The sequence below is a fragment of the Balaenoptera ricei genome, chromosome 10 (assembly GCF_028023285.1).
Source record: "Balaenoptera ricei isolate mBalRic1 chromosome 10, mBalRic1.hap2, whole genome shotgun sequence".
NCBI lineage: Eukaryota > Metazoa > Chordata > Mammalia > Artiodactyla > Balaenopteridae > Balaenoptera > Balaenoptera ricei.
The window spans coordinates 53,319,141-53,335,726 of record NC_082648.1 but is presented as its reverse complement, the minus strand read 5'-3'; the positions used below and the strand labels follow the sequence as shown (position 1 = coordinate 53,335,726).

Genomic DNA, 16,586 nt, shown 5'->3' with positions numbered 1-16,586 from the left:
GATTTTGAACCTGACTTTTCAGGTTGAAACTAAAATGCTGGATAAAATATTTTTTAAATATAATTTTAATCACTTCACCAGCTTTCACATAAGTAATGAATTTTAAAAGTCCCAAAACAAGATAAGGTCAGTATAAAACAGATCAAATGATAACGAGTGCTATGGAGAGAGAGAAAGCAGGAGAAGGAAGATGGGAAGAGCCAGGAGAGGTTGAGGCTTATAATCTTAAATAACATGGTCAAAGAAAACATGGTCAAGAAAAACATTTCAAAAGATCAATATAATCAGACCGTGTTCTATGACGACAATGCAATTAAGTTAGAAATCAGTAATAAAACCATAAATGAAATAACTTCGTATACCTGAAAAATTTAAAACACACTTTTAAACAGATTATGAGTCACAGAAAAAAAACATAATGGAAATTAGAAAATACACAGAACTGAAAGGTAACAAAAACACTACATATAAAAATTTATAGAAACTTCCCTGGTGGAGCAGTGGTTAAGAATCCGCCGGCCAATGCAGGGGGACACGGGTTCAAACCCTGGTCCGGGAAGATCCCACATGCTGCGGAACAACTAAGCCCATGTGCCACAACTACTGAGCCTGCTCTTTAGAGCCTGTGAGCCACAACTACTGAGCCCGTGGGCCACAACTACTGAGTCTGTGCTCTAGAGCCTGCGAGCCGCAACTGCTGAGCCCTTGTGCTGCAACTCCTGAAGCCCGCGTGCCTAGAGCCCATGCTCTGCAACAGGAGAAGCCACCACAATGAGAAGCCTGCGCGCCGCAAAGAAGAGTAGCCCCCACTCGCCGCAACTAGAGAAAGGCCACGCACAGCAACGAAGGCCCGATGCAGCCATAAAAAAAAAGAAAATTTGTAAATTTGAAAGCAATGACATATTTTTTTCTTTTTCTTATTTAAAATTTTATTTATTTTTTGGCCACGCCACGCAGCATGTGGGATCTTAGTTCCCCGGACCAGGGATCGAACCTGTGCCCTCTGCATTGGCAGTGCGGAGTCTTAACCACTGGACTGCCAAGGAAGTCCCGACAGATTTTTTTTCTTGATGAAAATATGAAACTTGGATAACTTTATTAAACACTTAAGAGTCACATAATTCCAGTCTTACATGAATTCCTCCAGAGAACAGTAAGAGGAAATAATCCCCAACTAATTTCAAACATGATTCCTCTCAGATTGCAACGTAGGAATTATATATTTTAAAAAAGATAAACACCCTCACTTTAAAAAAGAATTTTTTTAAAAATTAATTAATTATTTATTTTTGGCTGCGTTGGGTCTTCGTTGCTGCGTGCGGGCTTTCTCTAGTTGCGGCGAGCAGGGGCTACTCTTTGTTGCAGTGCGCGGGCTTTTCATGTGGCGGAGCACGGGCTCACGGAGCACGGGCTTCAGGAGTTGTGGCACGTGGGCTCAGTAGTTGTGGCTCGCGGGCTCTAGAACGCAGACTCAGTAGTTGTGGTGCATGGGCTTAGTTGCTCCGCGGCATGTGGGATCTTTCCGGACCAGGGATCGAACCCATGTCCCGTGCACTGGCAGGCGGATTCTTATCCACTGCACCACCAGGGAAGTCCCCTCGTTTTTTTTTTTTTTTTTTTAATGTAAAGTCACACTCCTATATACCTCATGGGGCAAAGAGGAAACCATTATAAGAAATTCAAAATACTGAGAAGTTAATTTTAATAAACTTTACACATCAAAACTTTCTAGATGAAGCAAAGATGGTACTTTAAGGGGAATTATCATAAATATTTATTAGGGGAGAATATTTATTGGAGAGAAGAACAGATGCCTTTGTTAAGAATGATGCTTTTGTTAGAAATAACATTTACATTAGAAAAGAAATTTATTGCCTTAAATGTTTACAGTAGCGAAGAAGGATAAAAGCAAATGAGCTGTATGTCCAACTTAAAAAAAAACAGATAAAGAACAGAATAAATCTGAAGAAAATTTAAAGGATGAGAGTAAAGATAAGAGCAGAAATCAATAAAAGAGAAAAGAAAAAACAACAAAAACAGACAACCCCCTTTTAAGATTCAGCAAGAAAGAGATAAGGCAAAAATAAATATTTTAAAATACTATTTTATTTTTAATTTTTATCTTCTGGCCCCACTGCGTGGCTTACAGGATCTTAGTTCCCTGACCAGGTGCCCCGGCAGTGAAAGCGCCAAGTCCTAACCACTGGACCACCAGGGAATTCCCTACAATAATATTTTAAATTAAATACAGATCAGCCCATATTTTTAAAATATACTATCATCAAAATTATGTCAATATATTTGAAAACTTACACAAAACAGAGACATTTCTAGAAAAATATAACTTAACAAAACTGACTTCAGAAGAAATATAAAGAATAAATAATCCTATCACTAGTAAAACTAATGATTAACTGCTGATTAGCAGTTAAAAGTTCTTCACACAAAGAAAATGACTAGACCCAAATAAGCAGTTTTACCGACCTTTCAAGAGAAGAAATATTCCAAAATTTCAAACTCTTTTACAAAATAGAAAGAGAAGCAATACTCTCCAATGCATTCTGTTAGGCTAGTATAATGGAAATGTGAACCCAGACAAGGACATTATCTGAAAGGAAAGCCATGGGTCTGTTTCATTCAAGCATTTAGAGACAAAAAACAAAAAACAACAACAACAAAAAAACCTGAACTAAATATTGGCAAACTGAATCCAACTATTTACACATATAATACAATGATGAAGATAGGTTTAATTCTGGAATACAGAGATGGATCAATATTAGAAACTTTGTAAATATTTCTCATTACATTAACAGATTAAAGAAGAAAAAATAATATCAATAGATGCAGGGACTTCCCTGGTGGTCCAGTGGTTAAGAATCCGACTTCCAATGCAGGGGATGCAGGTTCGATCCCCGGTCCAAGAACTAAGATTCCACATGCCGTGGGCAATAAGCCCGCACGTTGCAACTACTAAGCCCACATTCCACAACTACACAGCCCACATGCCGCAACTAGAGAAGCCTGCATACTGCAACGAAGAGCCCACATGCCACAATGAAAGATCCCGTGTACCACAATTAAGACCCAATGCAGCTAAATATATAAATAAATATTTTAAAAAAATCAACAGATGCAAAAAGAAAAAAGGGTAACTTTCAACCAACTATTAATGATTAAAACTTCAAGTAAACAGAGAATACATGAAAATTAACCTGATAAGAATATCTATAATAAACTGAAAACAATCATTATCCCTTACGGTAGGAGAGGCTTGAAAACATTCCCTTTAAATCCAGAACAAGAATGACAATTCACTGTGTTTATTAACTTCATACTCAAAATTCTGCCTAGGGCAAAAATAGAAGAATAAATTAAAGCCGTAAGGTTTGGGAAGGAGGAAATATAATTAATTGCCTTTATATTTGCAAATAATAAGATTTTTTTAACCAAAAAATGAACAAATTATTTGAAATAATAAACTAGCACAGTGGCTGGACATAAGACCAATATGCTAAAGTAAACTTCATTTCTGTATACCAGAAACAATTAGAAAATAATTTTAAAAGAGATCTCATAAACATTAGTAACAAAAGTGAAATAAGTCTAACAAAAAACATAGAAAATATAAAACTTTACAGTAAGATATTTAAAAACAACTAAATAAATGGAGAAATATTCATATTCATGGGTAAGTAGAACTTATAATCTAATATACAGTTGCCAATTCTCTGCTAATTGCTTTATAATTTCACACAGTTTCAATCAAAATGCCTATGGGCTTCCCATGGAAGGAAAACTGATTCTAAAATGCACATGAGGGACTTCTCTGGTGGTCCAGTGGCTAAGACTCTGCACTCCCAACGCAGGGGACCCGGGTTTGATCTCTGGTCACGGAACTAGATCCTGCATGCATGCAGCAACTAAGAGTCCGCATGCCGCAACTAAGATCTGACTCAGCCAAATAAATATTTTATAAATAAATAAATAAAATGCACATGAGAGAGAAAGAACCAAGATCACCAAGATACTTCTGAAAGGGTATAAGGAAGGAGAATTTGGCCTACCAAATGTAAGACTAATTATAAAGCTATAGTAATTAAGATACTGTGGTATGTGCAAGAATTTATAAATTAACCAATGAAACATAATAGAGTGTCCAGAGATAGATACATGTATACATGAAACTCTGATCAAGACAGAAGTAGCTAGTAGATTACTTTTTAAAAGAAGAAACTATTTAGCAAGTGGAATGAAAAAAGCTGGTCATCCACATGAAAAGAACTAAAAATATATCCCTAGTTCACAATATGAAAAATAACTTCAGATAAATTAAAAACTTTTATGTCAAAAGCAAGATTTTAAAACATTCATAAGATGATATAGACAGATATCTTTCTGACCTTAGAGTAGGGAAGGATTGCTTAAACACCAAATATAAATAATTGATACATTTGAACAAATTAAAATGAGCAACTTCTGTTTATCCAGAGATATCTTTTTAAAATGTGAAAATACAAACTACAAACAGGGAGAAGATATTTGCAACAGATATAACTGACAAAAGACCAATATTAAGAACATACCGAAACCAAAACAAAACAAAATGCACAAATCAATAAGAAAAAGACAAACCAACAGATAACTGGGCAAAGGTATGAATAAACATTTTAGTGACAAAAGCAAATGGCCCTTAAACATGTGAAAAGATGCCCTATCTCATCAGCAATCAAAAACATACAAATTAAGCCAAAATACCATTTTATCCCAGTAGATTGCCTCTCCAAAAAACCTTGTCTTCATGCTGACGACTGGTTGTCCAAATCTGTTCTCTCCTTCCATGGTTATGAAGTTGTAGCTGGAAACAGGGCTGCCCAGGTAGACTACATTTGCCAGCCTCCCTTGCGGCAAGACGTTGTCCTGTGACTAAGTTCTCACCAGTTAAATGAATGGAAATTCTCTGTATTATTTCTGGCCTGGGTTTTAACACATTGGCCATATGCTCCTCACGACTCATTTTCCTTCCTGTAAGTCAGAACATGGATATACTTAAGACCCAGTTTCAACCAGGCATACAAGTTCAGTTCCCTAGGTGATGGCAGAGGAACGAGATGGAGAAAACTCAAATAATTTAAGGAGGCAAAACTGTCCTGGTAGCCTGGACTGCACACCTCCAGACTGTTAGGTGAGAAATTTCTACATTTTTAGGTTATTGTCTTTCAAGGTTCTCTTTATTGTTATAGTTTAGCCTTTACCTTAACTAATACATTGGCCCATACTAAGTGTTTTTCAGGATGTGGAATTCTCATTCACTGCTGGTAAGAGAATAACTACCAAGCACTTAGAGAAAAGTTTGACATTAGTAAAGTTGACCATGCACATTCCCTATAACCCAGCAAGTATACATAGAGAAACTCATGTACACTAGGAGACACTCACAGCATGTTATATATTATTATTAATCATGATGGCAAAAAACTGCAAATAATCCAAATGTCATAAAGAATGAATAAATAGCTTCCAGTATTTTCATGCACTGGAATACTATATATCAGTGAAAATAAATTAATGACAGCTACACACATTAATGTAGATCAATCTTAATATAACATTGAGTGAAAAATGGAAGTCATAAGAAGGCATACTTACTTTGAAAATTTTTTATTAGAGAAAATTTTAAACATACACAAAAGTAAAGAGAATAAAATAATGAACCCCATGTACCCAACAATTATCAATTCCTGGCTAATCTTATTTTATCTGTATTCCCACCTACTTCCTCCTTCCCCCAGATTATCTTGAAGCAAATCTTAGCCATCCCCAAATACTTCAGCACATATATTTAAAAGATAAAGATTTGTTATACATGCCAAAATACTATTATTTTTAAAAATTAACATCAATTCTTTAATATCATTAAAAAATCTGGTGTGTGTTCAAAAGGGCTCTGTATTTTTGATGCATGGATATAACATACATCAAAACTATAAAGAAAACTATAAAACTATCATAAAACTTTAAAGAAAACAAAGGGATGATTAATACTAAATTCAGAATTGTTATTGAGGGGGCAACAGGATGAAGAGAGATTTGTTAGAAAGGGGACAATTTGGGGGTTTCTAGACACTGCTAATGTTCTACTTCTTAACCTGCGTGGCTATTAACCAGGTATTCATTTTATTATTATGCATTAAATTGTAAATAATTTTCCGTACCCGTTTGTATATATATTTCACCCAAAAAAAGAAAAGAAAAAGAGAGGCTGCTTCCCCCGCCCTCCCACCCCGCAACCTACGAACTGTTAGCTGAATTCAAAACAAGAAAAAAACAAAGTATATCACTGAGCAAACAGGAAGTTTGAAATTGTCCTGTGAACAAACCTGATCAGCAGAGGTTCAATTTCGCTTGGATGCACCTTGCCCCACCCCCATCCTGAAGGAGGGTGGGTCTCAAAGTGAGATTCCTGCATTAGGCCAGGAAATTTACCAAGCAGAGGATGTACTGAGGTCCAAAAGTACAGGAAATACAACCTATACCAAACAGGAAAAATAACCGGAAACTCCTCCCGCCATGCGTTATAGCTTGGTATGGACACAGAAAGCTGAGTGCACCCAGGCAAAGTAGCCGTGGCAGCGACTGGCACACCGTGAGCGCTCAATAACTGTTAGCTGCTGCTACGATTATTTTTCATTTTTATTATTTCATCATCCTTTTTTCCCCCGCCATGGAAGTTAACTTTAATTATAAACTTTTGACTTCACAGAACATCTGACTTGGAGGGAGTGATGTTTTATTTCATTTGTTGGTGACATGTAAGACTGAGGTCCAACTAGGGTTTCTCCTCATGCTGAAATCCCACTACCCAGTATGGCTGACACACGTGAATGGACATAGCTATCCATCAATTTAGCTCTCTTTTAGCTTGTCTTAACCATCCTTTTTTTTTTTTTAAATGGTCTCTCTTTTTCCCAATTATTATAAAATATTTCTCCATACCATAAAATGTTCTTCAAAAACCACTGATAATGACCCCATAACATTCCATGTGCACAAGTTAGTTAACCATTCCCCAGTGGAATTCAGTAAACTATTCTCCATTGTTGGACACTCAGACTGTTTCCAGCTCTGTGACTTTCTAAAGAAGTTACACACATTTGAATTCAGTTTAATTTTGTGGTAGTACTTCATTGGACACCCTAGATAATTCTGAATGATCGCCATGTTAGTTTATACTATAAAGGAATGATAATTCAAAACAATTACTCTATTCATTCAATTAAGATTTAATGAAGCCCTATACCAGGAGGTGTGGGAGATACATAGACAATAATTTTTAATATCAAAGTGCTTTCTGTTATATGTCAAATATATCTCAATAAAGCTGGAAAAAAAATCAAAGTGCTTTCAAATGAAGCAAAAGCAAATTAGCAGGCAAAAGTGAAATTTTTCATTTCTATATTGATTTTAAAACAAAATATTTTGCTCAAAACTATGAAATTAAGTCAGAGACTTTATCTGACATCATAAGAATCCTTTTCACATCAATTGATTGGACTACAGTTTTCATTTTCCATTTGGCATCATTAAAGGTAGAGAAAATGTAAAACAAAAGTTGTAAGCAAACACATGGCAGCCCAGGATATGTGCTTTTCGGTTCTGTTACTTGTACTTGGATAAAAAGGAATGACACAATAAAAAAAAAAAATCCACCTTATAAGGAGCTGGGAATCTCTCTGGTTTGCCTATCACATATCCCTTTTTAATTCCACCATGAAACTCACTCCATTCTAAAAGTACAGAGGACTTTATCATGATGATTTAAGAATCGCCCACTTTGGGATCTATTTAGGCAGCAGATTGGTGATTATGTATTTGAATTTCAAAAAGCTTATCTAAGTCAGAATGTAACAAGAAGCAGTTGAAACGTAAAGAAAACCAAAATTAAACAGATAACAAGGCCTACTTTTTATAGACTATTTATCAGTGCCAAGTGTGTGATAAAGGCTTTCCACAAATCACCTCACAGAAGCCTCACAAAGGCAAGGAGGTAAGTACTATTATTATCCCCATTTTACAGATGAAGAAGTTGACTGTTAGTGGTCAAATATATTATTAGTGGCAGGGCTGAATGGCTAACACCAAAGTTTCTGCTCTTAAACACTATGTTCTATTTTTTTCCCATCCTGAGATACCAACAGGTGAGCATATATATATGTTGTCAATAAATTAGAAAGTAGTTTGGGTCCAACGAATAAAAAGACCTTCAAATAACTAAAAATGTCTTCTAGTAACTGTCTCTATTCCCAACTTCTGCCTTCAAACCACTAAAACAAAGGTAGACTGAGTGATTAGACATACAGTTTACTCCGGTTTTTTTTTTTTTTTTTCATCTTAATTCTCAGTTATGTAACTTGAAATAAAAATAGTTAGCATAAAAAAGGGTCTGGTCAGTCCACAAAGTAGACTCTCAAATTGGACCAGAGCTGAGGATGTGGGGTTCCTGACCTGGTCATCACACAGCACAGGAGTAAGCAAAGCAATCTAGACAGAGCTCAGATTTACCATCCCATAGCATACTCCAACCCTCACTGTATTTCAGAGCATGCTTTGCTTAAAAATTTCTCCAAAACTATTTCTTAAGATACTTTGAAGTTCATGAAACAAATCAGGTTTTCTGGACAACATAAGAGGGCTTATTGCAGTAGCTTCACTTAGTATGACCAAAATTTCAAGCACGTTACATTTGTACATATTCACCATATTTTTTTCCCCTTGATCTTAAAACCACCTTGTGAAGCTGCTGCCTGGGCATTGTGGCTTCTTGAAATGATCTTGGTGAAAAAACAACTTAGTTATGGTTAATCAATTTAATTAACTCCTCCTGTTAACAGACCAGAGTTGCTGTTCTCTCGTCCATCCAACTATGATTCCTTCAATGGATGTAAAGTCTAAACAGGTAAGTGTTCTATCTCCTACTCTTCTTTGTGAGGAATCTAAAAGTAAACCACTGTTACCGAAAAGCAGAGGACCTGGGGTCCAGTCCCACATACGTTACAGTTAATTGTGTAACTGACATTATGCCTCCTTGCACCGCTGAAGTGGGCTGGACAGGAAATGTTTAAAGTCCTTCCCAGCTATAAAGTTTTAATTCATAATTTAAATTGTTGTTTTCTATTGCAAGTTAAATGAAGAACATTAGAGGCAGACACAGGTTCCCTATGAGTGACAGGAGCACTTTTAATTTCCCTATTGAAACCTATCACATGACGGGAGGTCATATTAAATTGAACTGGCATTTCCTTATGCTCCATCTGCTACCAAAATGTACTATTTGTAGTTCAGGCAGCAGAGCGGTTGAAAAACAACAGATTTTCTTGGCACTTCCTGCACGTATGGCACATAGATGAGTACGAGATTATCCTCAGGAAAATACTGCAAATAATAGCTGTCAATTCTTAGCAACTAACAACACGCATTATTAAAAACAAACACAACTTCCCATCCATGAGTTCCACCTCACAAAATGTGTCTTTTGTTTCTTCTGACTCTCATATGTGAACCAATATTTTTTACATGGGCTCCATAATATTTCTGCTGCAGAATTCAAAAATTACTAGGGGGCTTCCCTGGTGGTGCAGTGGTTGGGAGTCCGCCTGCCAATGCAGGGGACGTGGGTTCGAGCCCTGGTCCCGGAGGATCCCACATGCCGCAGAGCGGCTGGGCCCATGAGCCACAACTACTGAGCCTGCGCGTCTGGAACCTGTGCTCTGCAACAAGAGAGGCCGCGATAGTGAGAGGCCCGTGCACCGCGATGAAGAGTGGCCCCCACTTGCCACAACTGGAGAAAGCCCTCTCACAGAAACGAAGACCCAACACAGCAATAAATAAATAAATAAATAAATAAATAAATAAATAACTAGATGTCTAAAATCTACAGATAATCCCCAAACCTTCTGTTAGCCACTTGCTACAGTCTTTTCCACTGCTAAGCTTTTTGCCAGAGATGCTAAGAGTAGTGTAGTCAACTGGTTTGAGTTTCATACACTTTTCCAGACAATCTTGCTTTTTAAGGGCCCCCACGAATAAGAGATTAATTTCTCTGGATTCTAAATCTTTGGGAAGTTGACCAACACGCATGAAGTAGTCTTTCTCCTCCTAGTTAACACATGTCTTTTAAATTATTGCTTGGGGTCCTGTTGTCCTCGATTTAAACCTATCTATTCCTTTAACTACTTGTATAATTCCCAATTCTTCCCCCTCTTACAATTCTGTGCTCTACTTTTCTGAACGTGGTTTTATTATTTTTCTGTATTTTCTGTGGTATTACATTTTAATTCCTTGAGAAATCAGATAATACATAGTGTTTGCGAATTCATTATGAAAAAAGTTAAAGCAAAGGTAACCCTCCTCAAAACAGGGCAGCCAAGAGAAAAACGCAAAAAGCTTGAAAATTTTACTGCATAATTAATGTGAACTGACATGACATCTTCAATTAGACTCAAAGACCCTTAGGACTGAGAGAATCTAAACTCCTTATCTTACAGATAAGAAAACCAAAACCCAGAAAGAAGCTAAGTGACTTGCCCTACATGATACATCTAACTGGATACATTTATGGTCTTACGCATAAAATTACAGCATAAAATTACACGTTACACCTAGGATGGTTCTTTTCACATTGAAAATAGCCCCAGAAAGTCTGTTTCCTAAACACCTGCAGGCAGCCACAGTGGCTAAATCCCACATCTATGGAGTCATTCTTTTAAATCAAACCCTTAACTCAGAAATCCTGAGATAAATGCAACTGGTATTAGGGGAAATGGGAGAGAATAAGAAAGGACAATACTCCAGGATGTTAGATTCAAGTCAGAAGGTACAAAAGTCACATATAATCAAAAATGACTCTTGATACATTTAAGTGTATCACAGATACACTTAAATCACGCAGAGAGTCCAATATTTACGTCTTTATTCATTGGGAAGAGACCAATGTCTTCTCTTAATGAGTCCAGCACAGCTAGGTTTTCCTGCAGCATTAGAATAAGCCACTTTCTTTTGTTTACCATCAGAGGAAATACCTGCTAGAATTGAAAGAGTTGGTTGTTCCAAAACCACCCACCTTTAAGCAGTGGAATAGCATCTGCCAGGGTGAGATACTCACCCTTAAAGAGGGGCTCAGGAAAAGAAACAGTTAGAAAACCAGGATCCTACCTCTGAAACTATCCTTAGTAAGGGACCTATTCTCACTGCACAGGACAGCGGGCCTCATGCACTATTTAACTATTTAACTCATTTCTCTTCCACTGTCTTCTTGATTTTGCCTAGTAAATTCAGGTGAATGTGTGCCATTCAAGGTGTATATGATCCAATTCCATTGTACTGATATTTCCCTATTCCCATATTTGCATATGGATATAAGGATCTGGGTTAGACACAGGATGTGTTAAGTATTACAGGGGAAGTAGATGAAGTCTGGACACAGGCTCTGATGAGAAGGGCAGGTCAGGTGTAGTAAAGAGCCATAAAGCAGCCTGAGGACTCACAGGTTAAGTGAGGAGGGTTGAAGGGAATAGACAGATCACTTTCTATGGGACAGAATTTGTTCCAAAAGTAATTTTTACCATGTTTGTGATTTTTCCTTGGATTGGATGTGACGGACACATTTTAAGCATTGCAACACATCCCATTTTATTGATTTTTATTTTATTTATTTATTTTTGTTGTTGTTGTGCCCCGCAGCATGTGGGATCTCAGCTCCCGGACCAGGGATCGAACCTGCACCCCTTGCATTGGAAACGTGGAGTCTTAACCACTGGATTGCCAGGGAAGTCCCCACTGTATTTATTCTTAAATCAATATAAACGGCCTATACTCTCAAAGCATATAAGTAACCGTATAACTATAAAATTCATACTCTGAAAGAGATTAATCATGAGAATATTTTCCAGATAAAGACTTGATCATGGACAAATGACCTTAGAGCAGAAATACCGAAACCAATACTTGGAAATACATTCTTCAAGTCAGTGCTCCAAGCAGCAGGAAAACCAGACTGCTACCCCTTGAAGACCTGCCACAAAGAGCCATGTGGAAAAACCACACAGAGAAATGGTGATAGTGAACAAGAGTTCTACCTCAGTATGAAAGATTTTTGGCTGTGTTGGACCCGTTAAGAAAAGAAAGGTTATGCTCATTAGAAAGTGTACCTGTCTCTAAGCAAATAATTACTTCTCTGCTAACATAACTTCCATGTCAATGTAACCAGTTCCTACAAGTATAAATTACCTTAATTGCATGCAGATAAAAATCTGTGTTTCCTGAACAGTGTTCATCTTAACTCCATTATTGGAGTCAACCTTAAGGAAACTTAAGTCTCTGGGCTTGCATATTGTGTTTGCCTCTGGCCATGATGAGACGGTCCAGATTCACACTGATTGACAGAGGGTTTCCCCACCAGGTCCTCTCACAGGACTCCAGGCATTTTCACAACTTGACCACACAAAAGAACTCCCAGTCTGCTCCTGCCTTTCCCAAGACAAGTACAGGAATGCCCTTCTCTGCAGTCCTTTCATAAGATTGTGTCTGTACAAACACAGATGTCTACAAAGCAATTTTTATCAACTTTGCATTGAATATTCCAAAGAACAGCAGTGATCTCAACACTCCATCCATTGTCTCAATGGATGGGAAAAGCTACCCATGAGAGACCATAAAGGAGAAGAAAAAACAAAAACAACAAATATATGTTTATTAAACTCTTCAACAGCAACACAAAATACTTGTACTGGAGAGAAAATATATATTTTAAACCACAAGGCACGTTAAGTAAAAATGCGTAATCAACCTTAATTAGATTCCTTCATCAGCTGACAATGTAAATGGATGGAAACTACTACTCAAATCTTCAAACGTTAATTTTACATGCAAGTGGCCTCCAACAAATGATAAAGCAATATTTCCGTGTGAGTGTGAGAGATGGCACTGAATTCTGGCCCATTAAAAAGGAGTCAGATTCCACTAGTCCTTGCTTGGTTTAACTGCCAAGCTTTTAGGGAGCTATTTCATAAAAGCGGGACTCGCCCTGATAAATTAGTGAACAGTGCGAATGTCGAAAATCGCCTGCACTCAATGAAGCCCTAGAGCACTTCGGAGCCAGACTTCAAAAAATGACTCCTTAAAAAGGATTACGTTGTGACAATGGTATCGTTAAAAAAAAAAATAATAAGGATGACGGTGATAATAACTGGGCAGGAACCACTGCTGCTGCCTGCCTCCTATGTAAGTTGCCCGGCTGAAGGTGGTTAAGTTAAAGCCAGTTCTCCCCTATTGGAGGGGCGCCCTGGCAGCGGCGGAGAGCCACCCGGCTTCCAGCTCCCTGTGGGCTTGACGGGACTAGGACTGGGGCTGGGATTGGCTTCCACGAAGCCCCGGGTGGCTCATCGAGGCGCTCTAGCTGTCCCTCGCCACCTTCCTCCAACACAGACCCCAAGTGAGAAATGCAACTCCCGGAGCACAATGACAAGAAAGCACACAAAAGGAGCGAGGCAGCCGCTCCCATCCTTACCTTTGACTTGACTTTCATACTCGGCTATGATCTCTTTGTCCTTTTTGAATCTGCTCGGAGTGGACATTATCCAGCTGTTCTGGGTTTGCTTTCAGTGGGCAAGTTCTGTTAGGGGGTCACCGACCAGTCTCCTCGGAGAGGCAGAGAGTTGTACTCCCACACGCCGGGAACCCAGAGGCAGCACCGACAGGAGGGAAAGGGGGAGGGAGAGGAGGAGGAGGAGGAAAAAAAGGAGCGAGCCGAGGACTAGATTAACCCGGGCGCTGGCACCATACTCTCCGGATCGAGCTGCCGTCGGTGATGCGGAGGGGAGCCCAGGGTTCGGGGCCGGAGAGGCCCGGCGCGCCGGCAAACTCCAGCAGGCGAATGGTGGGGGGCGTCTCCCTGCCCACCCCACCCGGAGCCCGGCCACTTCCTCTACGACCGCTGGGCGTACGCGGGGATCGCGCCGGCGCTCCGCACCATTGTTAGCAACCCGCACGGGGCGCGCGGGGCAGGGCCAGCCGGGGAGGGCGGGCGCCGCGACTCTCCCTTCCTGCTCCAGCCGCCGGCTCCGGCGCTCGGGGGTCCCGCCCGGGCTGGGGATGCTACTGCCGCTCCTCCGTCGGCACACACGGTTGCTACTGCCCCGGGCAGGCAAGAGGAATCGCGATCCTAAAGCAAGTCCCGGGCGCCGGCCGCAAGGGCGGCTGCCGCACCGTAAGAACGCGTCCTGGGCACAGCCCCGGCGGACTTTAGGTCTCCACCGCCGGCGCCTGGCGGGGCCTCTGCCTCCTGGGCCACCGTGCGCCGAGGCTGCCTCTTTCTCCCCCGACCCCCTTTCCGCTACTGCCCCCAGGAGGCCGCCGGCGACAGACACACTCGCACACGCACCCGGAGGAGCCGCGCCCCCGGCGGCCGCAAAGTTGCCGGCACGTTCACGGCCCGCGGCTCCCCGGCACCTGGGGAGCGAGCTACGGGCGGCAGCGGCCGAGGCGGCCGCGCGGGGCTCGGCGAGGCGGGGCAGGGCTCGCGGGAGGGGTCGGCTCAGCAGCGCGTTCCCTTCTCCGCCCTCGCCCCCGCCCGGCGCGGTGAGGAAGCGCCGCGCTCGTCCGGGAAGATGGACGCCTCTTGTGGCCAACCGCAGCCCGGCCCTGCGCGCCGAGCCCGGCGGCCGTGGGCAACGCCCCCAGCGCCTCCCGGAGCTGCGCAGCCCCAGCAGCTGGGAAACCCCTCCCGACCCGGCGGTCTGTCTTTGGCCGAGGATGAGTGCTGTGGTGGGGCTCTTTGCAGTGTCCAGTGGGGAAATCCAGACTTTGGATGTCTCCATGGAAGAAAAGGATGTCACGCCAAGATGTCACTCCAAACCCCAGAAGGAACACTGGAGACTGAATTGTGAACGTCTTGGCTGTTAAGAATCAAAGAAGAGCGAAGCTCTTTGATCAGGCAGAGAAAAATACCCATCTTGAACACCATTATTCTCCCCATCCTAGAAGCAGCTGGAGGTGCCTAGGATGGCGGGAAAGGCGTGGTGGGGAAACAGGTCACACTTAGGATGTCACCAGGTTTTGACGGACACATTTAGCGTTTGGGACCTTCCTTCTCCAATCTTATGGGCCTGATTTACCAAAGTGATTTGTCCAAAGGCGTGTCCAGTATCAAATGTTTTCCCTGCTAGATCTAAAGAAGAGTAGGGACTTCGAGACTTTAATCATTCATTCATGTATCCAGTGATAAAATTCCTTACTGCGAACCAAACACCAAGTAAAAGCTAAGGATTCAGAGAGTAGAACCCTGCCCTAAAGGATCTCACGGTCTATTGTTGTACAAAGTAATTACAGGCGGTACTGGGATGCTATAAGAGAGCTACTGTCGGCTTTGGGAGCCCTGAAGAAAGAAAAGTGGACTGCGTAAGAGGTTTGGGTAGAAACGCTTCCCACAGAAGCGGTATTTGAACTGCATTTAAAGGGTGAGTAGTAAGTAGTTTGCCACCTTAGAGAGGGAAAGTGTTGCATTCCACGGAGAAGAAGGAGAATCCTACTCTGGGAGAATTGCAAGTGAGTTACAGGATGCCCTCCTCTAAAATACCAGATCTCTGATAGGAGGTGAAAAATATTTTAAAAATTTAAATATATGTGTGTTTCAAGCGGTAGTGTGTGCACATTGTTTTTAATTATATGGCCTTTTAAAATTTAATTGTTAAGTAAATCTTACTTTATAACGACAGAATAGAATGTACAGAAAAAATGTAAAAAATATGTTTGTTTCCATTTTGCCACACAGGAGGTTAACTATGGAATCGCAGACTGCCCTAATTTCACATGGGGCTGTCTTATGTAAGAGTGTAGCGTGAAGAGCCAGGATACTCCAAAGCAGAGGCTGAGAAGGAAGGTCAGGGCCAACTGGGAGAGGCCTCCTGTGCTGAGCTCTAGGACACAGTTCTGCAGACAGCAGGGAGCCTTTTAAGTAGAGAAGGGTCATGATCACATACATGTTTTATAAAGATAACTGTTGGCAGCATGGAAGGATGAGTTGGCTATGGGGGCGGAGAGACCAGAGGCAAGCAGCACACTCTGGCGATAATTGTAGTCAAATCTAAATGTGATTCATGTCATCCATCCACGGTGCTACTGGGATTTATTTCATATTTGTACTTGGGAAATACAACTTGGTGCAGAGAATGCAGCCCATGGGAATGAATTGTTGGCTGAGTTTAGACCTAAAGCACTGTGGTAGTTACAAGCCCCAAAGACAGGGTTCTCAGAGGTGAATCATATCTCTGCTGCTTCCTAAGTGAGCTGATAAAAATTACTGCATCTCTTGGGGCCTCAGTCTCCTTATCTGTAAAATGGGTTAATGCCTAGTTCCTGGGAATGTTATAAGCACTTACTGAGATAATCCTTAAAAATTACAAGAACACCAGATCTTTGTACCTACTCAGTTATCATTGTTACTGTTATCTCAGTTTTAATCTTTGAGAGAAAGCTATTTAAAAATTGGAGACAGTATCTTAATCATCTTTGATCTTAGCATAGTGCCCAAT

General features: G+C 40.7%; 1 protein-coding gene and 1 non-coding gene across 3 annotated transcripts in view; both read right to left on the bottom strand.

Annotated features, from left to right (window-relative positions):
- The window catches only part of SRGAP1 (SLIT-ROBO Rho GTPase activating protein 1), a 274,898-nt gene extending 260,544 nt beyond the window's left edge, over window positions 1-14,354 (bottom strand). Inside the window, exon 1 of one of the 2 annotated variants that reach the window (XM_059936404.1) lies at window positions 13,565-14,354. In XM_059936404.1, coding sequence (XP_059792387.1) covers window positions 13,565-13,631 — 67 coding nt within the window. In that variant the 5' untranslated portion in view covers window positions 13,632-14,354. The remainder of the gene's footprint in view (window positions 1-13,564) is intronic. The other variant, XM_059936403.1, reaches the window with a different exon arrangement.
- On the bottom strand, window positions 973-1,046 carry TRNAG-GCC (transfer RNA glycine (anticodon GCC)). The gene has a single exon. It is a non-coding gene; the product is annotated as a tRNA-Gly (tRNA).
- Window positions 14,355-16,586: the final 2,232 nt, after the last annotated feature.